This window comes from Aphis gossypii, chromosome 1 (assembly GCF_020184175.1).
Source record: "Aphis gossypii isolate Hap1 chromosome 1, ASM2018417v2, whole genome shotgun sequence".
NCBI classification, from domain to species: Eukaryota; Metazoa; Arthropoda; class Insecta; order Hemiptera; family Aphididae; genus Aphis; species Aphis gossypii.
In genome coordinates, this window is record NC_065530.1 from 50,560,544 (window position 1) to 50,585,142 (window position 24,599).

The 24,599-nt window shown below is 27.2% G+C and overlaps 1 protein-coding gene across 2 annotated transcripts in view; it reads left to right on the top strand.

Annotated features, from left to right (window-relative positions):
* Nucleotides 1-2,699: 2,699 nt before the first annotated feature.
* Nucleotides 2,700-24,599, top strand: part of LOC114130025 (neurotrimin-like) — an 86,922-nt gene continuing 65,022 nt past the window's right edge. For both annotated transcript variants that reach the window (XM_027994908.2, XM_027994910.2), the window contains exon 1: nt 2,700-3,046. In XM_027994908.2, the coding sequence (XP_027850709.1) occupies nt 2,938-3,046 (109 nt within the window). In that variant the 5' untranslated portion in view covers nt 2,700-2,937. The remainder of the gene's footprint in view (nt 3,047-24,599) is intronic.

A 24,599-nucleotide genomic window follows, 5' to 3' on the forward strand; every position in this document is an offset into this window, starting at 1 on the left:
AATTTTATAGTTGTATACTCGTATAAACCGAATTTTTATTAAAAGTGTATTGTTTACTTCTAATATTTTATTATTTTTTTTTTATATAAGAATATTTGATTAATTATGGTACATGATCTTTCACAAGTATTTGTGAATTCCTATTTGTTTATGAAAAAGAAGTTATTAATTTTCATTTTAACTTATTATAATATAATGCTAAACCGTAATTTCATATTTTCTACATATTATAATGTCAAAAGGTTAAATGGACCACTGAGTAGTAGATTTATATTCCTTGTTTTCCTTTTGCACAACATTTATATGATTGTCAACCGTCAAGTAGTTTTATTGTGTATCCATTATAAATTGTATAAAGTACACTTGAAAAATTTTCGTTTGACTTTAATTTATTGTATTTGTTTTTATTTCTTAAACAAAATGCGTGTTAAAAATTGTTTAGATTTATACTTAGGTATGTAATATTTTTATGAATACATTTTTTACTTTTTTTACTCGTTGTATTTTAAATTTAAATTCATTGCCTTTACTTTAGCATTATTTATGTTTAAATAACTCTTAAATGAAAAGTCAACTCGAGTGTTATTTTTTCAATCGCGAAAGCGTGTGTAACACAATAGGTAATCAAATTATATAGATATATATTTTTTAAATTTTTATTGTAATAATAGATAACATAATATAAAATATAATATGCAAATGGTTCATAATCTTTAGTTACAAAAAATATCTACCTTCTGTAAGCAATGCTTGTGGTAGAGGTGGAGAGTTACATTAATATGTGAGAACAAAATTAGTATTTTTGGAATAAATATCATTAAGAACTAAAAAGTATAAAGTAACAGACTACATGCATAGAATAAAATACTAATACTAATTAACTTATTATAGTTATATGAAAATAGATAGTAATAAGTATGGCTTGGATTTGCATGTGGTTCTTTTTAAATATATGAGATAGAGATCTTATTTTTATACATAAATTTGTTTCACGACATTCTGGTTCCAAATAAATCGATTTATTTTGCTTTTTTCGGTTATTGCAGCTGTAGAATTTTTATATGTTTTTTTGCTACTATAGTAATAATAAAAAAATTAATTAATAAGAAACGTAAAAACCCAGAATGTGGACTAAATATTATATTGGATTTATATTGTTTTCGTTATCGGCTTGTTTATTAAATATATTAAACGTAGAGATTATCGATTTACATATAGCCTGCAGTACCTATAGGGTCAGTATGCCTGTAACATCAATATCGATCGTTTCAATATTTATGATTTAGTGTTATTATTACTTCATTATGCTCCTATCACTTTGGTGGATATAGAGATTTCGTTTTCTATGTACCTATAAAAATATTCTGTCGCACAATAGAGTCAGTTTCCTTACTGTAAAGCTAGAGAGATATATTATAGTAAATAATTCTTTTTTTGTTATTTGAATTAATTTTTCAAATTTTATTTTTATTTTTTAAACTAGTTCATGTTAATTTTTGGTCATGTTTTTTTTTTTAAAAATAAATATGCTTCATTTTTGCATTTTTAAAACAATTGTGCGTGCTTTTTTGTTGCTTGTTATGCTTTAAAATCTTAGCCATAGTAACAAATATACTCGGATGATGACTCATAATAGGTACATCTATTATGCTATAGTTCCACATATATATTATATATTATATATAGATAAACAGATTGACTATATCGTAGTAATATAAACATAGTTTAAATATTTTGAAAATTGATGAAATTAAAATTATGTGCCTTCATGATCTATTCTCACTGTTATTAGGTGAAATTACTATGATTACAATTATTAATTATATTATATTATGATCTGATGTATAGGTATGTCGTTAATATTATTTATGTGTAGGAAAACATTTATGCCATTAATAATAGGCATATTATCGGCGGTACCTATAGGCTATAATAGTATTTGTTACGTGATTTTAATTTTAACGTCATTTAAAATGAATGCATCTTGATTAGACTCTGATTAAGTTGTCTTTCTTTCTTTCTTTTTTTTTCTTCTTTACACCGAACAAGCTCACGAAGGTTGACAGGATACTTTTTTTCGTCAGACATCGTGGCGCGGTAGAGAATGAAAAAAATTACTATAGTAATAATAATAATAATAATAATAAATAAACACATTAATAAGCGTTCAAAAAACGAGATCCGGTTACGAAATGCCGACAAAGACCACGGGACAGGGCTTGAAACCAGTGGTGTTTTAAATTTTTTTTTTATGTTTGTTTATCTCGATTTTTGCATCTTTTTCACCCGCCGACCACCGTGCACAGTGTCAATTTGTCTTTTTGCCCCGCGTCCACAAAATCGTAAACACACACACACACATATTCTCTCTCACTCGTTCTTTCGCACACACACACTCATTTACCCACACGTAGGTATCCGTATACACATATACACACACTCACACATGTATACGTACCCACACACCCACACACCCACACATGTACACACACACACACACAAGTGCGAGCGGCTCGTTGTCCACCGGCACCCGTCGCGGCCTCAAGTCGTAGGCCACGCCCACGCGACGTTTGCGCACCGCGTTTGTCGCCTGTAATTGGTTTAGCCGCCGGTGGGGCGACACGCACGGCCCGCGGCGGTCTCGTCTTAGGCAGTGTGGGTTGGCGGGGGGGCATCGCCTCCGGACCGCCACGGTCGCGGGCCTGTTAGTCGCGTGCCGCCGCGGGGACATTGTAGACGATACGCCGTCTCGTGGCCGACCGCCCGCTGCCGACGCCGTCGACGACGACGACGACGAGACGACAGAGATCGTCACTTTATCGCGCGAGTTCACGAGGCGCGCATGTTGTTGTAACCGTCCGCAGCAAACGTTATCAATTTTTTTTTAATTTTTTTTTTTTTTTTTTTTTTATTTGGTCCGCGGACTGCGATGCGACGATGAATAGTAATAAGCCACGTGGACGCCGCGCACCGCCGATGTGGTGCAAGGCGTTCTTCGTCACAGTCGGATTGCTCTGCGAGTTGGCACTGTCGGCCTCGCCACCAGGTCAGTGCCACTGCTATGTTCTCGTCAAATCATAATAATATAATACTATATAATAATAATTATCACTCCCTTCACACGTTTATACCTACATTATACATTTATACCTTTATACAATACAAAGTCTTGTTGTTATGTATCCGTTTCACACCATCCCGAGCCAATACGTGTGAATAGCAAAAGTATTAACTGTCACAAGGCAATCGCAAAAAACTCAAATTTTAGAGTATTAAAAAATAAGAATCTAACATTAAATCCATAAGTAGACAGTTGGAATTTAGAAATCACACGATATCTGTATAATGCCTATTTACGATTCCTCGGTAAAACATATTGTTTATAAAAAAAATAAGTAGGTACCTTTGTATGATAATATAGTTACATACGTATTAGGTATATATAATATTATGATAATTTTAGTTCTCATTTTACCTTTAATCTTTATATTAATACAGTATTATAAATTGTTTATTGTTGTAATATAATGTCGTTTTTATGATTAAATGTATTTGTTTTATTGAAAAAAAATTAAGTAGTTTTATTATACGTTTTGTTTTTTTTGTTAGAATTTGATAAAACTTCCATCAATCTATCAGAAATAACGCTAATTTGTATGACATAAATCCTATTGTATAGTAATCGTCGACTATTATCAGGGCATACAATACAACATGATAGCGTAATAATAACGATTAATTAAATAATAATTAAATTACATAATTTATAATAGATTACATGTTAGGTATTCAAGTTTTTGAACCCTTTTTCCAAAAAATAATTTTTATTCCTTGTTATATATTAAATTATGTTTTAAATTTTATACTAGGATTCCTTAAAACAAATTTATTAAAATTTAAAAATAAAAATTAAAAAAAGTAGTATTTAAGACTATTTAGAACGTTATTTTATGTTTATAAACTGTATGATACAATATAGTATGGAATTATGAAAACCACTGTAACTTAATTTGAAGAGAATTGTTGTTTACAGTGATGCATATGATATGATTATATGATTAAAAAATTAGTATCCTTCAATATTTATGTTAAACTTTTGAATAATATATAATTTTATGCATAGGTATAAAGTTAAAAATAACGTATGTATTTAGAATTTATAACTAGTACATTTTTTTTTTTTTTTTATATAAAAGCTTAGGGGATTTAACTTTTTTATTGTGGCTATTTTAAGTTATTATAATAATCTTGATAAGTAAATGCTAGTTAAATTATGAAAAAATAATATTATGTTTTATTAATTTAAAAATATATATATATGTATATATACATTTTTAAACTGAAAAGTATGATTTAATCTTGAGAAAAATATAAATTATTAAAATTGCTACCTTTATATATTATATATTTATTAATGTAAGTTAAATTTAATCAATTGAATGTAAAATAATTAAACAATATATAATATAATATATAATTATCAATTTATTGTTAGGCGAAAACAATAATAGTATATTATGTGTTGTATAGAATAGTTCACTAATATTTTTTAAACTAATTTACTAATTAAAAATAAGTGTTCTATTCATTCTTTTCTCATTTATTATTCATATTATTAAATATTCAGGTTATATTCATTTATTCATCAAGTAATTTCCATTTACGCATAATTCTTTCTGAAATCTACATACTAAAAAGGGTTGTAATTATTTTGTTATAGGTATCTTATAAAATTAAACACCATATATTTTTATCATACGTTTCGATGTAGACTTATGGCTAATATTTTATAGTCTTATATGATAACAAAATACTTACAGTAAATACCATTTTTTATTTTCAATTTTGTAATAAAATTTGTTTTTATGTAAAAATAGATAATTAAGTTACGGATACTAAATATCACGTGAGAGTAGTATGACATAGATTCTTATGTAAAAATGCATCACATATGTAAATCGAAAGGCATATCGGTAAATGGTAAAACTAAAAGATGGGAATTTGATAAAAAGTTTCAAATTATTCTTGTATGTTCTAAAATAATGTATATTGTATCATGCAGACATTCTTAATGTTTTTAAAAGTTTTTTTGTTAGATTTCCTAACTCTAATATGTTAATTTTTTTATATTGCTATAGGTTTTTCTTGTTTTTATTCCATATGTTATCTCCTTTTAGAACAGTAAAAAGGCTTCAATTTTAAACTGGTGATTTTGATTGAAATTTTGATTTTATTAGAACTTTAGGTGATTAAAAGTAAAAATATTTTAGTACTCTCCATCATTGGGAAAAACAAAACAAAAAAAAACTAAGAAAAAATGAAAATTTTTACAGAAAATCAGTTTTTGATTAAGTTGTTTTTTTTTTTTATTATTATTAAGATTCAAAAACGAATAACTGTAGAAACTTGAAATTTTCATCAAATTTTATGCTATAATTTTATAAAAACGGTACAATTTTTAAAATATTTTGAATATTTTTGAGTTACTTATGAAATGTATTTAATAATAAAGACCATCTTTCATAAGTATTGCGTATTTTGTATTTAATGAATCATTAATAAATCAAGGATTCAAATTTAGCACACGTATTACAGTTACTCACTTACCTACCATTTTTAAAATTAAAATTTGACAGAGGTTGTTATATTTAAAATATCTTTATTATTTGTAAAATATTTTTAATTTAACTTTAATGTGAGAATAATATTATGTTTTACTTTTTATTGTCAATCGGAGTTGTCATTAATTACAAAAGTTCTATAGGCAATTTAGAATAATATTTTAGATTAAAGAATATTAATATTTTTTTTTACAATAGGAGTACTTATATTTATTCAACTTATTGTATGTATGTATGTATGTATGTATGTATGTGTGTAACATGAATACACAAAATGCAAACGTCTCAGGATTAATTTAACACGAGCACAATGTAATATATGAAATAAATATAATTCCTATAGTTACATTCTCTGTAAGGAAAGTAGCAGGACTTTAAAAAAGGAATTAAGTCTGATTAGGTATGTCGAAACATCCCTTTAAGGATTAACGATAAACAACACATGTTAAACATTGTTTTAGCTCTTTTGGTCGAGTTTGTATGGTTTTATTTTACGAATAAAAATATTTATGTATATTGTATAGTATTATGATGATGATGGTATTCACGGACGTTAGTCGGTTGAATAGTATATACATATAGCATGAATATTCATTCACCACCCGGTGTATAAATAACGTGACCACTTTTGTGGTGGGTACTAGTTTTCCGGATGGAGCTCTTTTTAGAGGGGTTGATTTTTTTCTTTGGATTTAATTTTTTTACCTTATCATCATACTTTTTTACAGACTTTAAATAGTTCATGCGTGTCATCTGTATCTACTGTCTAGGTAGAGGAAACAATTTCTGATCTTTGTATGCATTCAAATTTAAAAACATCAGTTTTTTTTTTAATGTGTAATTGAATGTACTTACATATTGGTAATTATTTATACTAATAAAATTTGATTTATTATTTAGTAATTAATTTAAACTATTCTATACAATGTTAATGTTATAGTTTAAAGAAGTATTCTATCAAATAATATTTCAGGACGTTAATGTACCTAAATTGCCTAATCGAACCGCCGTGTATACAATTCTATATACCGATCATTAAAATAATTTTTTAAAATTATTATGAAAAGGAAAAGATAAAAAAGTTGAAATAATAAGACTTAAAGTCACACACCATTTAAATATAACTTTTGCTTACCTTTCTGACCGCTTTATAATAATACGATAATAACATGGACGGCCAAGGTCCGATCCATATATTCCCTTGTGGTCCAATTATTTATCTGTCAAATAATATGATTTTGCTTTTGTGATAATGCTGTTTAATGAAGTATGAAATGATGACGGATTATTTGGTATATACACACGAGATAATCGGCTTTAAGTGCAATACGCCAACGGCGTGTAATATAATGCCTTTCCCAGCCAACCCGTTTCCTGAAGGATTAACCAGGAAAATTACTAAAATACGCTTGTTTTATCATGCACGATATGCAGTTACACGGCATATTAGAGGGTTAACAAGTAATGCGATGATTATAATTGTACTTGAAATTATAAAAATAATAAATATAGTGAATGATTTATAAAAAAAAACGAAGTTAAAACGAACGTTTTTAAATTTGAGAGTTGATGAACATAATCATAATAAGTTGATTAACATATTAACATAATCAATACTGAACATAGCGACTCAACATTATGTAATCTAGTTATGCAGCTAGGTTTAAAATCCATAGCGTATATGTGTATGTACTATATTTAGTAATATAATTAATAAATGACAAATGTAAATTATAATGTTTATCGTAGACATATATTATATAGTATATTTTACTAATTAAATAATTTAAAATTATATATGATATATATTGTTATAGAGATTTTGTTATTTAGCCCATTATCAGTTTAAAATATAATCTTATCCTGATTTGTGTCTTGATACAATACATTAAGGTGTAAGAGTTAAAATATTGGAATTACTAATTAACTATAGATATAAATGAAATATATCAGAATCAATATTTTTTTATACATATTATTTTGAAAAATATTTTAAATTTATATTTATTTTGGTACTCTAAAATAAATTAATATTATACCTATACTTATTTTGGCCTTCGTTTTTTTCAAAACTGAATCATTACATTTTTATTACATTAAAATTAATATTTCGTTTCTTATGTGCATAGATACACTGAAAGTTTTTAAAATATAATCTGTAGCTGTGATTAACATTAACAAAAAAAAAAAAAAAAATATATATGTTTATACTCAAAATATTTATTTAATTCTATTAATAAAATAATATTATATATTTTATTATTTTATGATTAAATTGTTATTTTTTAATATTTTATATATTATTTTCAATAAAATAATGTACCTATTTATTTTTATTAAATAACAAAATTGATAGTATCAGTAAGTTCGAGTAAAATAAATGTTTCTTTTTCTTTTTTTCTGTGTTCACTTGGCGCCATAATATTGTGGTAATGTAGAATTTGTATATTTATTTATTTACTTTTTTGTACAATATTCTTGTTATAGACATTAAATCTGGTTTTTAAATTATAAATAGATGTATGTAACTTAAATGCATTAGATTTATTTTTACAATTTTATATTTTTTAAGCCTCGGAATACACAAGTCATAAAGTGAAACTCCCTCAAATGAAAAAGGTTTTTATTATTAAGGGGCCGCGTAGTTGCTATAAAATATATATCAAAAGACACTGACAGGACATTTTCAAAATAACGAGGGCACATGTTATTTTATTTTATTTTTAATACAGCTTTTAAATTGTTATAATATAATTTATTGGTCAATGTTATAATTTTGTATTTTTGTATAAACCGTATCAAGACTGGATAATTGTAATGTCTGAGTTGGTTCAAAGATGTATACATTTGTTTTTTGATATTTCATATAGCATGCATATTTTACTAATATTAATCAAAAATTGAATGTCAGCTATAAATTTAATCCGTTAGTTTTCTAATTCTTTAGTATTTAAATTAATATTTCAATTTTCGGTTTGACTAATTCTAGTGCAAATTATTGGTTCGTCAGGTATTTCATTGTTAACAAGTTTAATAGTAGTGGCTAGTAACAATATGAACTTAGCCACCCTTCCCCAGGGATTCGAATAGGCGTTAGTAGATATTCTGCTTTTGGACACACGCAATTTACATTTCAAAGGCACATTAGTTCATCGTACGAACCAATACTATTAATCAAAAATTGTAATATTCGTGGATGGAGGGGGGATCAAAAAGCTCTTTCAAACCTAGTCCCGAGGGATTTTTTTTGTTTTGGTGATTTTCAATTTTTTTTACTCTGAACTTTGTTTCATCGGTAGGTACTTATATGATAATTTTTACCCATATACATTTCTATTTTGTGCACAACATTGGAATACACTGGCAACTAATGAAGTTGTAACCAGAAAATTGTTATATTTGTTTTAAAATTATTTGAAAAAATAATTTTGACTCTCAATTTAAGCATGTAAATTCAACACATATTTTAAAGTCAAGTCTAATAATTAATTTAAATATATATATTTATATAATATATTATATTTCGATTAATAAATGTAATTAAATAATTTCCATTTGGTTACTTACAGGTTATATTTTTGTGAAGCTTTTTATCTCACAATGCTTTTTTCTTACCTATATAATTTAATCATAATATAATCATAAAATAACTCGTATTGGGCGCTATTAGATATTTTGAATTGTATATATTATAATTATGTATATAATATATATTTATAAAACATCTTTATGATTTTTATTTTTATTATGACAGTATTTAATTAATTTTCTTGATAATTAAGAATCAGAATCATGATAATTTAAATTTATTTCTATGTGAAAAAAAATGGTAAGTACTCATTCATTTGTCAGCAATTAAAACGTTGCACCGTGTCCGTTAAATATCAGAACTACGTGTACTTTATGTGCCATTCATATACCTATAGTTGAAATCTACGTAACAGGTGGTTGGAAATTTCCAATCCAAAATGATTATTGCTGTTGAGTTGTACTACTCATGTTTTACTTTAAGGCATTTGAACGAAATGTATTTTTAAACTCGTACAATATTCAGTTGCCATTTGTTGAGATCGTGTCATAAAGTAAATATTGAGAAAAAAATACACACAAATATTTTGTTCTGGAGAAAGGGTACATTTTCGATGTATTTACTTTACAAAGAGAATGCAAGTGCCGAAAGATTAAGCGGATACGGGAAGCATAAAGTGTTTGAAAAAATATGAAACATAATATATATACATGTTTAGACTTCTTATTTTTCCCAAGTTTCAACGTAGTAAGTAAACAACGTGTTTTCAAATTTGAATTTTCATAATGTAATATTTTTTCAAACGTTGTTTTTCCCCTTTATTTTACATCTCACTGCAAATGCTAAATATTGTTTTACGGTCAGACTACATAACGAAAAAATAGAGGGTTTTATTGTTTTTTATTTTTGTTTTTTTGGAGAATGTGAAGAGTGGTCGGATGATTTAAAATGAAGATATAAAATAAATAATATATTTAGTAAACATTCTATGAGTTTGAAGAAATGTTATGAAAATAATATAAATAGTTATACTCTATGGCATACATGGAATTAATTTTTTTTCTTTTGTGGTTTCAAAAAATAAGTACATTATCAAGAAATTAATTGAAAATAAAAATGCTTTCAAATTTAATTACTAAAATCATAAGAACTATGATTATTTCATTTTGAACATAATAAAAGTTATTTCTAAAAAGAAGTAAAATTATAATGAAATGTCGTAATGTACCGTAGTATTAGTTTCATAGTGAATTAACATTTTTATAGAATTATGTATCATAATAAGTTTGATACATTATATATTACCTTAATAAATAATAACTATTGACCCATTGAAGGATAAATGTCATGAAAATAATATGAGGTTTTAATTGGTTTAATGGTTTGAAATATTATAATATTTCTGACCAAATCTATAATATTATTTATTTGAATTCATTTATATGTATATTTTTATTTCCCAATATATTAACAGTAAAGTGATTGCTTGTTTAATTTTTATTGAAGATTTTGAGGAATTGATCATAATTAATATACACCTACTCAGTATTCATATATTCAATTACCTATCATATTGTATTCGTTATTTATCTAATTTTATTTAAGTTGAGCTAATGTTATTGACTGTATTTTAAAAGTATATTATAATCAATATTAAGCTAAATATTATAATGACAATTATTGTTTGTGTTTTACTACCATGATTAAGTTCAAATATCTATTATATTTTAATTTAGTTATGCTTATTTGGTATAAAATGGAATTAATATGTTGGGTTACATAATAACATTCGATAATGTGCAAACTAGATGAAATTAATTATTTTCGATAAAGTTGTTTTGTGAATATTTTGTCGGGCTCCTACCATAAGCAATAGTGAAATACTAAATATAAATTTGTAAAATCAAAATAATTTTTACTTAGCTTGGAGATTAAACTATGCATTGATAATTTATTATTATACTATTTTATAATAATATTGTATTATTAATACGACATTTAAGTATAACTATTGTGTTATATGTAATATCTAACAATTTAAATTTGAATTAATTTCTCATACAAGCAGTAGTCAATAGCTCATAACTGATAGTGGTATTCGAATTTATATTAATAATTTAATACGATTTAGAGAAATATAATATGATGCACTATTTTTGCGTCGACGTATATTAAATACTAATTACTAATGATGTTTAAAAAATCCCATGGTATAATATACTACGTCATCGGTAGAATCATATTCGAATACTATATACATTATACACCCTGCAGCATTAGCTGTCTAAAAATGATCAATTCCCAAATGTCAAAAAAATAAAAATAAAAAATAAAAAAAATAATATCCTTCTTTATTTCCACTGGGTGCAGTACTCTAGACGTATATTGACGTTTAAACGTACAAAACCACATCGTCGAGCCTATATAGTGGTAAAGGTCGTTCTCATTAGAGTGCACACGTACACACGCACGCATTATATGTATCTATACGGACCGGAAATAACGTGTAGGAGTGAATGGGTCGTAGTTGTCCAAAGGCGGCTGGGGGGAGGCAATGGGTTCACAGGCAACAGATACATCATATTATACTCCCCGAGGGTGTGTGTGTGTGTGTGTGTGTGTACGGGCACGTGTATAGGTTGTCCGGGATTGCGTTTTTCGCTTTGATGAATCGTACATTTGGGACGACTCAAGCGCGGGCACACATTCTACATTACATATCCCTTTCCCGATATAATGTGGGAACGCGAACAGGACGATTGATATGCATAATATTATTTGACTCTCAATAATAATGTGTGTCCATGTTATATACGATACATAATATCAATGTTTGTCCTTTAAAAACGCTCGTAAATTTCGGCTGACGGTGTGTGTGTGTGGTAGGGTGAGTTGTGTGTTGTTTTTGAGGTACCGGTAGCGAGCCACAATTTCCGTTCTCTCCGAGAGTTGGGAGACAAGGACGAAAATAAATAAGCTCACACCCGGACGTCTGGTAATGCGGCATCGGAAGGGGGACTGTGTGATGTATTGGCGAGACGCATGACGCCGGGTCAACTGTTTTCCCTAACTGTATTACCGACCCTGGTTGCCGGCCGGACTGCATCGTGAATTTTAATGCTGGTCGTAGTGTACAATTTTTCGGGTGGTGCACCGTGCACCTACGAAACGGAATAAATAGAACCACAAAAATGCGACACGATCACTTTGTATCCATCCGCAGAAATGGTTGGTTTTTATCATCGATTCTAATAATAGTGTCATTTCACCCTTTTTGCAAAAAGTAATTTTTTTTAACAAGCCTTATTATATTTATTGCATATTATATTATAGACATAAATGTTAACACATTATAATGTATAAAATAAGTAATTCTAAATTCTAATAAGATTACCTAGTGATTATAATTACTTTATTATATAATATTACAAAATGCATTCTTTTCTATTTTTTTTTTTTTTTTTAGTTTAATTCATTTAAAACTGTAATTTGAATATTACATACATACATTTAGATAAATATTGTGTAAATATTTAATTTTCAAGTTTATCTAATATGATTAAAATTTAAAAAAAAAAAAATCAAGAAATATGTTTAAAAGTGTCTATTTTTATTTAATATGTAAAAAATTATCTGTAGAATCATGACATATTTGCGGAATTTTAAAGATATTTTATATAAATATGTTATATAATGAACGTTATTTATGTAAAGCTCATATTTATAACTCTAGCTTTCAATATTTACGTAAAAGTATATCAGATTTCATACATAAGTTGTATTTATTTCTGGAGTTAAATTTGAGTAAATGGAAAAAGTTTAATACAAAAATAATGATATACCATTATTCTCATCAGTATGATTAAAGCGTGTCCAAATGCTTCTTATCCCTGCCGAACCTAGGGATTATCCGCCACATCGCGGTGGTTGTTGCATCGGCATGCACAACGCGCTCCCAAAAGATTGATGGTCTCTGCCACACGTTGCCGCCAAAATGTACTGCTTCTTCCATTCACTTCCGGTTGACGGACGTTTATTGAAGGATTTTTTTCTTTACACTTCCGGTGTATAATTTTATTCTTTTAAATATTTCTCAGTACTGTGGTGTTTTATTTATTCATTCGTTGAAACTTGTTCGTTTGGAAAAATATGAAAGAGCTAAGAGTATATTTCAGACCCGTCCGGAAGTCCGGCGTTGCGGCGAAATGCGTCAAAAACATTGCACTCCATGCTCTGGGCATTAATGCTACATAATATTATCGTTTTAGGAGCACGAGGTAGGGCGTTGTGGTTTTTAATCAAAACCTGTGCCATTTTATTCTACATCCCCTCTCTATGTACAGATAATCTTGCAGTATATCTATTTGTATATGGCAAATAACAGTCATCGTAATAAACGTCGTCTGCTCCCTGTGTAACAGTTTGCAAGACATATTATATATTTCGTTATGCTATTTCCACACTGGCAAATAAAAGTGGTGTTGAATCATTCAAATTAGTTAGATTTTTTAGATATGATTTATAGGTATGTTTTTTTTTATATCTTACAATGTTTAACAAAATGTATACAAACCATTTTTATAAAAACAGAATATAAAAATATTAGTTAAAAAACTAATGATTTCATGAATGTAAATTTAATAGAATTAAATATTTGTAATAATTACTTTTTTATTTGTTAAAATTAATATTTTTACTAATAATATAAATATACCAATTTCAAATTATAACTTAAAATCAATATTTTATGTTACATAGTTAAGAATTAGCTTATTGTTCTTATCAACTTAAAAACTTTTCAAGTAAGCATGGTTATAAGTAATATACGCGTAGATTAAAATTAATAAATTCATAATTATAATACAGAAAACAAGTCAGCCATTAAAATAATGTTGGTAATTTGATTATTTTAATTGTAAGACTTATATTATATTAGTATTATATTATACTACTTGGGTTATTGTGTTAATATTTTCTGGAGTTTTTAAAGTACATTAACGAAAATATTTAGTTTTTACAACGATTTTATTTTTAATAATTTTTATAGTTATTTACTATCTGTATAAGCTGGTGTATGGGTTTTTCTTATATTATATAATATGTATATGGATTGGTTTATTCAGCTTCAATGAATTTTCCTTTGAAAAAGATTATTTAATATATTTCTTTAAAAAATAAATGAGAAAACTAAACGGTATATTAAAATATAATGTGAATGCATTATATATGTAACAAAAATTTTTGGAAGAAATTTGAATTGAGAACGAAAATACCTGTATGATTATATTATAAATAATATTCATAATAATATTATGTTTTATATAAACCATACAGATATCTTACAATGTATATTCTTTTAATATCATTCTTTATTTTTAAGACCTAGCAATTTTCTTTATGTAGAATGTATTTATAAACGTTACTTAATTATCTTATTTTGAATTCATAATTTGTGAACATGCATTTTTTGCATACTTATTTTCAATATATTTTGAAGTTTTTCTGACGTATTGTTCTGGAATATATAGGTTTGAACACAAATGAGATATAACTTATAAGTGTAAGTCATAACTAATAAGCAAATAGATGAATGGTAACAATATAATAATGTAAATTTCCTGATACGCCTGAATACACATAAATATATCTTTATGTTGCAGGAATTGATGAAATATATTATTATTTTAGTATAAGGTTTCACAAGACTACTGTATTTCATGCCAAATTATAATTGGAAGATATTATTAACAAAACATACTTAACATACATATCCCCTCCATTGTTTATTAATACGAGTAGTGTCGTAGTAATAAACTGATAGAAAATAATGTTAATGGAAATAGCTTTGTGTTGGATTCAAAAAAATTGTCGTCTCTTTGATTTATTTTATTGTGTAATTTTGTATTTTATCTTTTGTTACCGGGTTATACATTGTTTAGCACTAAGTATTATAAATTATAATTGATAAAACCATAAACTTATAGCATTGAAGCCATGATATTTTATAACTAAATTGTTTTGTGTATACATTCATTGAAACAATTTGTTCAATAAACTATTCAAGGTTACTTTACAATAAGACTCATATTTTTACAATTATTAAGCATACTAATAAAACATACTACTATAATTGATTTTATATTAAATTAAAACAATGATGAGACTAACATTTGCATAGATTACTTTCGAAAAAAAAATCATATTTATAAACAATTTAATTATATTTTAGTTGATATTATATTTACACGAATGTATATCATATGAGTATTGAGTAGTGTTTAATAGTAAATAATTCCAAAACTATTTGTATCACTATGACAATGATAAATAAATCTCATAGCATTTGCATTAATTTCCTAATGAATAACGATAAAATTATGCGAAAGTGAGTTTAAAAACGTTTTACAGTGTATAATCGTTTTAAAAGCCACTCAAAAATGTGCTAAGGTGATATTTTCGCTTGTTAAGTTTTTTTTTGCACATCGTTTTCCTTCGCATTATTATTTTTTTTCCCAAGGAGTTGTTGACACCATTAATTATGGTACACGACTAACACGGAGAAAGATCGTCGTATGCCGTTTATGTTTTGTCGAACAAATGACATCCTCTTCTCCTCCTGTTCACACTCTTTTTTTATGTCTCCCTTGTCATTGCACAATTACCCCACGTAGAGGGGTAAAACTATCCATGTTTTCGTCCCTTCTTGTGTATTTTCGGTATGAGATTTAAGCAGGATTTGCTCGGTCCTGTGATTAACGAGATATTGTGGAAATTAGCGTTGTTGGCCGTCTAAGTAGAAAATGGACGTGCCTTTAAATTTTATAAGGAAACTACTGTTTATGTTTATTTTTTTGAAATGTGTATGGGAAGGAATGATTAATGTAACACTTGTTCCCGAGCGCTATTTGGACAAATTTATTTTAGAAATGTATAACTAGATATATAATATCCCACGTATATTGCTTATAGACTATATTCTAACATTTCTAACCTAAATTTGATTACAGTCTTTAACTGCTTTAAAAATAATATAATTAATATCAACTAATATACTTAATTAGTAATTTATTATTCTTTGTCTGTGAACTAGAGTGATGCAGTTTAACTGATAGTTGTGAAATTATTAATTGTTGTAATAAGTTATTATTAATAACTAATAAAATATTTGGATATATTTTTATTAAGTGTTTATAAATTATTAGAAACTAATTTTAGAAAAAAAAATAATAAAGTGACAAAATAATGAACATTTCTAACGTTAGATGTTAATGTATTTTGTACTGATTGTTGATTATTTGAGTATTTAATATTTTAATAACCATTTGAGAAATCGTATTAGAAATTTAGAAATTGCATTTAATACGAATGTCTTTATTTTTATTTAATCACGTTATATTATATATTTTGTATATTTACATTTGTAAATCTTAAAGCTTAAGATGTCCTACACGTCGCTTTAGAATTTTCTCTTTTCTATAGTTATCCTATACATACATGTACAGCGTATATACAGAGTCGACTACAGTAATTAATAATATAGTATTTTTGAAACTTTTTGTACGATTTAATAGTTGTTGTACTTGTATACAAACATATTAAGCAGCATATACTCTCTCGCCGAGAGTTCGTATACCGGAGGATGTTACCGAATCATTCGTTCCGCACCGTGATGCACCGTCAAATTTTGTTCCTCTCTATAGAAGGTACCGGTAACAGAAGTCGGTCGGTCGGGGGAGAGGTAAAGAAAGACATTTATTATAGAAAGCGACGGAAAGAGAGGGTTGTCGGACAAAGAGACGCGAAACGGCGAGGGTTGGAAAGATAGGGCGAGGGCATACAGAGCGACGATCGTGGTGTGTCGTCATTGCCACGTGCGTTGTAACATGCACACACACACAACAATCGCCTCCACCACCCAAAGTCGTCCCGCGCACTTTAATTTGCATAATTGAAATCGCCTTCCTCTTTTTGCGGTATCGCGACGTGTCGCATCCGCTGCAACAGCGACAACAGCTCGGAGTATTAGGGTCGAGGCCTTAAAATTATGTATTATAAAATGCCCGCGCAAGTCATGTATAATAGTGTGCACGAAGGGATGTCGGAGACCGCAATAGCGGATACGATTACGTCTGATCGACAGAACGACCGTTTGACCAACCGAACTTACGTCAACCGCCAAAACAACGACATCGACATTAATGCACCGTTGTCGCACACCGCCGCGGTAATTATCATTATTATTATTGTTATTATATATTATGTACCGATGCCAGGGAAATCTACCTCAACGTTAGCGGGGATAGCAGTCGCAACGGAAGTGGGGTTGCATGTTAGGGGATTTCGCATCCTCTTCGGCGTGTCAACAACGGAATTTATATGCGCCTCAGGGTGTGCAAACTTCCGGACTGCAGGGGCGCAGTGTGTATATATAAAGAGAACAGCTAGTGCGCGCGCGTGTGTGTGTGCATAGTGACGTGTATGCAGCGTACACTCATAAATATATACACGATATACTCGCATATCGGCATATTAGGTACAGTGTGTACTGTATATAATAACAGGACTTATCGTGATATTGAAATTATATATAATATGAGTACATTGCTCTGAAGCCATCGCCACGAGATCGATCGCATGTATACATTGTTTTTATCCTTTTTGCTTTTATAATATATACTTTATATAAGTTTATATACAACGTAAACTTTATAGTTTATATACTTACTTATACTTTGTTCTATAGTCGCGAGCGACGACAAATGCTCTTTATTATTATCTTTCCCCTTTCCGTTTGTGGTTTCGACGGTCGTAAAAAAAAAAAAAAATATAATTAGTATAAATAACTATTATGTTATATAAACACAAGCAAATCTATGCCGAACTCAAACCGCCGACTTACAGTCTCATCTCACACCGTCATCGATTCATCACAAACCCAGTGTATCCACGAAGGGTGCGTGTGTGCCGTTGCAGAATTTTTTTCGATTGCGCCTTTGAAAATTTTCTCGCGGCTAATAATTCAGCTACCACCGTCGACGGGTAGTTTCACGGGTATGCCACGATTTTCGTTTCCATCCTGCTGCTGCAGTCGAAAATATTAAAATTATCTGTAAAACGATATTATTTATATATAATGCGTTTATTAATTATAATGTTAATATCTATTAACGTTATAACTCTATTAAGTTATATCTTAGTTTTTAAGAGGTATTCATTTCAGTTCAACGCACCGATAAATGTCTGACAATAAATCAAATTTCAACAGATCGATTAATCGTTGCGTGATTTTTATCCTTTAAAAGTCACAATCGTTGCTTGATTATTAAATTGCAAATACATTCTAATCAGATTATAGGTTATCATATTATGAGGATTACACAATATTAATTAAATTACTAATAGTAATATAGTCATTATTATGATACAATTTATTCCACCATATATAAAAGCTCTTTTTAACGCGTTGAGTATATACTATCCATGTGAAATAAATACTTCATTCGCTTCATATGTAATAATAAAATGTAGTTTGGAAATGTATTGTTATCAAAATTCAAAATAATCATTAGTAAAAATGAGAATTATTGTATACATATATAATATTAGACCTCTCTTGTTAAATTTTTGTTTTATTATGCAAAAAAATCCAAAAATATACAAGCTGTTACTCAACTACAATATAATATATACAGACAACAGACTCAAAGTGTGTTTTATATGAAAGAGAAATAAAAACAGTAGTAGAGAATAAACCGAACACCAAGTTATTTGTTGCTAAAATAAAAATAAAAAAATCGATTTTAATTATTTGACATTTAAAATGTTATTCAAACATTTTCAAAATAACTTGAATACTAGTACTGTACTCCATATGATAATTAAAATAATAATTTATAGAAACTGTATATTTTTAGGAATCTTTAAATTAATTCAAATATTTGTTTTACATTACAGCTTAAGACTCGAAAGTAATAATTCAGCTGTTGTTTGTAAAACTATAAAAATGTATAAAAGATAATTTTTTGAAACTTAAAAATAATATCTATGTTAAATTTTCAATTTATACTTATTGAAAAATTATGGTTTTTGGTGCATTTATGATATCCAGAAGTACGAGTACATAAAAAAAAAAAAAATATAAAAATAAACAAAATACAATATTAAACCACCCACATAACAATACAATATTGTAAAATGTGAACATCCATTTGTAGGCTTAATTAAGAATTTAGAGATTTAAATTAAATATAAAATATATAATTATATCTATTGTACAAAAGTTGTTTTTTCATTAATTGTTAGAATTCGAACAATTTAAATTTGATTCTTATTATGGTATTATAGAGCTTGAATCGATAGCTAAAGAGGGTTAATTTTAAAACGTAATACCCTTTTTTAATAATAAATTCTTGTAAAATGTATACTTCCAACTATTCCAAATTATGAACGTCGAAATAACTAAATAACTGTCTTAAGTAATGTCAACGGGGTATTAATTTTGTATAATATTTTAAAGCTACGTATAACATATTTATATATATATATACAGTTTTAGGTAGGTGTATGTAATAATTAATAATATTATACAAAACATTGTTTTGTTAAAAGAAATATCATGAAGTCATATAGATAATATTATATGAGTAGGTATGTTAGAATATAATGCTTTAATTAAAAATATTAAAACATTTTTCAAATTACTTTTTTGAGAAATTCGTTTAGTAATCGGAATTTTGAAATTCTAATAAAAATAACAACGCAATCGAATCACTAAACATAAATAATAATATCATTCTTTTTTTTATTAGTATTACCCATATTTTTATGAATAATATCATATATTAATAAGTGTATCCATCCGATATGCTTATATTATATGGCATATGTATAATCCTACTTACTGAATGCGTTCAGAATAAAGTGATTTTTTTTTCTGTTTGGAATATTATATTAATTTTTTTTTTTTTGTACTTTCAATTTCGTCGCAAGGGGAAAACAAGTCGTTATCCGCGTTCGTATCGAGAACCGTATACACCATATTATATGAATACAGTCCACTCGGAAACATAAATGCATGGCAATACCACTGTACACATTTACTATTACCCACCTATATAACGTATGCGGAATTTACTGACTGGATGAGTAATCGATTTTAATTTCCGGCGTTATATTGGATCTCCTAGGGCAATCGGCTGTACCATTATTTCGTGAAAACAGCAGACATATGAAATGAAACCATTTTTTTACCGTGTTCATATAAATAAAAAGAGAATGATATACTTTTTTTCTTTTATGTAAAATTATTTTCACCGTACTCAGATTGTATTAGCTATACATTTAATATATTATTATGATATTCCTAACTTCATTATATCTAGTTAAATATCTAGTCTGAAACCTGCGAAACTCCTTCCGGCCTCTGAACACATTTCGTAATTTTTTCACCAAGTAAAGTTAATATGGTAAACTGTTTACTTAAGTATTGAGTAATTTCATATTGGGTACACAATATTTTAAGAATATGACTGTAAAATTGGAAACACATGACGTTATTTATTACAAAATATTGTAGTGTATGGATTTATTTTAATGTATTTTAGTCTGTTTAGATGCTGAGCAAAGTGATATATTGATTTTATAATTTCATGAATGATGAGTTTTTTTTTGTGGATAAGTAAATGCTTCGATTTTTAAAAACAGGGGTAGTTTTGTATACGAAATTATATCTAATTTGAACTTTAAAGATGTCAAATTTAAAAATTACAAGTACTTATTTTTATAATCAGAAAAACAAACAGGGTTAAATTAAATAAAAACGGAATATTTTACGAAAATCCAATTTTCGACAAAAAATTATTTTTTTTATGTAACTCAAAAACCAATAACTATATAGACAATTGCAATTTTTATCAAATGTTAAATAGTTTTTTAATTACGATAATATTATTAAAATATTTCAACTATTTTCAAGTTATTTAAAGATATAAGACATTTTTTATTTTATTTTTTTTATAAATGCTGATTGTGAGTTGAAATGCTAGAAAAATGTAATATAAAGCTTCTCATAAGTTGTTAATTTTTCAATTAAAAAATATCTATTAAAATAATTAGTTTATAGTCACAATACTCCTTTATGAGCGTTTAAAATGAGAATTTCAATAAAATTCATAAAATCACAAAGTGTAAAAAATAATTTTGTGGTTAAAAATGTATACAAAAATGTTCTGTTTATATAGTTTTATGATTTGAAAATTAAATGAAAAGCATTTTATAAAAGTATTTATTAGTTTTTCTATCTATGAATTAACAAAAAATCTGCTGGAAAACCAAATCAATTGTATATGAGCATTATAAAATTAAATGTTTACAATAATAATAAAACTAATAGATACACTTAATTTTCATCACTTATATATTATTGTTATTGTAAATATGATAAAGTTTTAATTTTTAGTTTTTATTTCTTTAAATGTCATTAAAAAATTATTTGAAGTTCCAATTTGGATGAAATTACTTATTTAAACAATAAATAATGATATGTTAATTATTTTTTTATGATTTCAAAACATAATAAATTTTTTTAAGCATTTATGTATTTTATGTATTTTATACTATTATGAATTTTACTATACATAATAATATTTTTAATTTATCTTAAAAGATTATTTATTTATATTTTATATGTACTATAAATCTATTTTTATTGTTTTATAGTATTTACAGAAATATGTTATTACATTCTGTGTTGTTTAAGTTGATATAATATGATATAAATAATAAATATATATATATAATATAATTAATACAATAATTTTGAAAAATTATATCAACTAACAATAATACTAAAAGTAAAATAAATTACTATAATTTCAAAAAAAAAAAAAAACAAAAACAAAAACAAAAGTACTTGATAATATACAAGCTGATAGACCGTTTATGCTCAGAATCATTTTTCGTATATAATAGTACATCATTGAATTCAAATTTAATACACCTATAATAGTGACCTACTCGACATCCAATGTACAATAGAATGATATCCATTTTTTATTATTTTTTTAATAGTAATAATAATTCAGATGTTAAAACTTCAATAATATACCTAATAATTATCATCCAAAACATTTTTAATTTTTAACTAACTCGTTTATTGAATTTATGGTTTATAAATATAAAATATATTAAACAGATCTATGTTGTTATAATAAATTAGTAATCACTGTATAAAATTACTATTTTCTTTTTAATATACAACATAATTTTCTCTTGCTCAATCTTACACAGTCCATTAGATACTTAGTGGTTCGTTGAATGGAAACATGGCATAAACAGTATCGTTTTTATTGCGTAGAATGCGTGAATAGTTAAAACCTGATTCTTGCGTACATAATTTCTATAATAATTCATTAGATACTCAGTATAATTGATAAAATAACCCAGCAAGATACTTGTAAGTTATAATATGTTACCTGACATTTTCGATTTTTGTTTTGTTTTTATTTTTAATTAAAAATATCCGAATGTATAATATAATTTATAATAACAACAATAAATCTACGTAATATCAGTATTAATAAACTCTTTTATACTTATAATCAGTCACAAGCAATCATACTATGTTATAATGTCCCCCTCTTTTCCCCTATACATAAGTGTTCGGTTAACACGATGTTTCCGCTGTTAGTCACCGTCGTTATCGGCGTGTTGCTTTGGCACCGATGAGGCACAGTAGATCTATGTTTGTATTTAAGTCCTTAAATATTGTAAAATTACTCATTCGACTTCGAAATTGGATCACCTTACTTCAACATGTTGACTGTACCTCATGGACTTACGGCAAAGACAATGAACTTTCGACGAGGCATTCTTTTTGATTCTCTTTTCACGACCGTTGGCCTGAGCAATAGTCACCTTTCAACCCGCCGTCGTTTCAACCACATTGTCCTTTGACAATAATGGTCTAGTTCAGAATTTCTTAAATTTTTTTATTCGTGGAACCCCTTTTTGTGTACACTTTTATTAGGGAACCCAAACATTTTTTTAATATAATTTTTAACTATTTTTATTTAGCTTTCAATAATAAGTTATTACTGTTTGATAATTAGAACCTCTACTCTGTTTCAATTGTTTTAATGCATAAAACATTTTTTCCCGCTAGCCACTACTAATTTTTAGTTAGATTTTTCAAAGCAATTTTGTTGAAAATTTTCTAAAAAGCGCTTAAGTTTCGTGGAATCCTGAAGTGATTTTCGAGGAATCCTAGGGTTCCGCAGAACACAGTTTAAGAAAAATTGGTCTAGTTGACCACCGTAGATCCTCAGTAAAGCGAATAGCTGGTAAACTAGTAAACTACCAAATAACTCAATACATCATCATCGACGTTTTAATATAATATATTCTCTCTGCACCTCTAAAAAATTATTATGACTTTTAAAATTGTTATTTACTATGTAATCACATTGTTGTTATTATTATTATTATTATTATACAAAGTCCATGAGTTCTACCTATGAATCCTTAGGGACACCACACAGATCGGCTCATAGGTTACCTTGGAATTGTTTCCTTACGTGGTGGGAAGGGAGACGAGAAGTAAGCTAGCCCCTAGAAAGGTCGAAACGTCACAAGATATTATGCTTAATCGTATAATTTACTTAACAGGATTAACATATTGGTGTTTCGTAATATTCATAAATGTATTAAATACATATATATTATTACATATTATATAATACACCGAAGTGCTGTATATTCTAATATCATAAAAGTATAAAACTGAAAAGTGTTTGAACGAGTTAATTTTTGGAACTATCATTTGTATTTGATAGCCCAATTTTCGAAGGAGGTTATTTAATATCACGTTACGGTTTTTAGGAGCTGAGTTAAAAAAAAAATCTCAGAAAAAAAGGCTAAGCGAAAACGAAGTAATAACGCGGGTAGGCAATAAGACGCAATGGGTCGAGATTCTACAATGTCTAAAATGTCAGTTAATGATGAAATGAGTTTTAAAAAGTTCTATATATGAGGTGGAATTATTTTATGGTCAACGAAGTGCACGAGGACAGTTAAAAAAGTATAAAATGAATACCGCTTCGTCAGCATATGACGAGTATTAAATGACGAATTGAACAACGTTTGAATCACATAAGATGCGTCATTTTAATGGGAAACAAAATTTACGAGGATAGCTAGTAGGGTATATTTGAATTAAATATATAAATATTTAACTACGAAAAGGGTCATAAACGAAGAAATGTAATTTTTTTCAAATTTTCTGATATTAATGAAAACTCATTGAATATAAAAAGATATCATTGACGTTTGTTATACATGCAATTTACTTAAATTCACTTAAGTATAGAAGGTTTTGAATTGAATCGAACGTTAAAATAGTTATTGCTATCTTAGGAAGAGTTTTAGAATTTTAGAATCATTTTTAAAGTTGA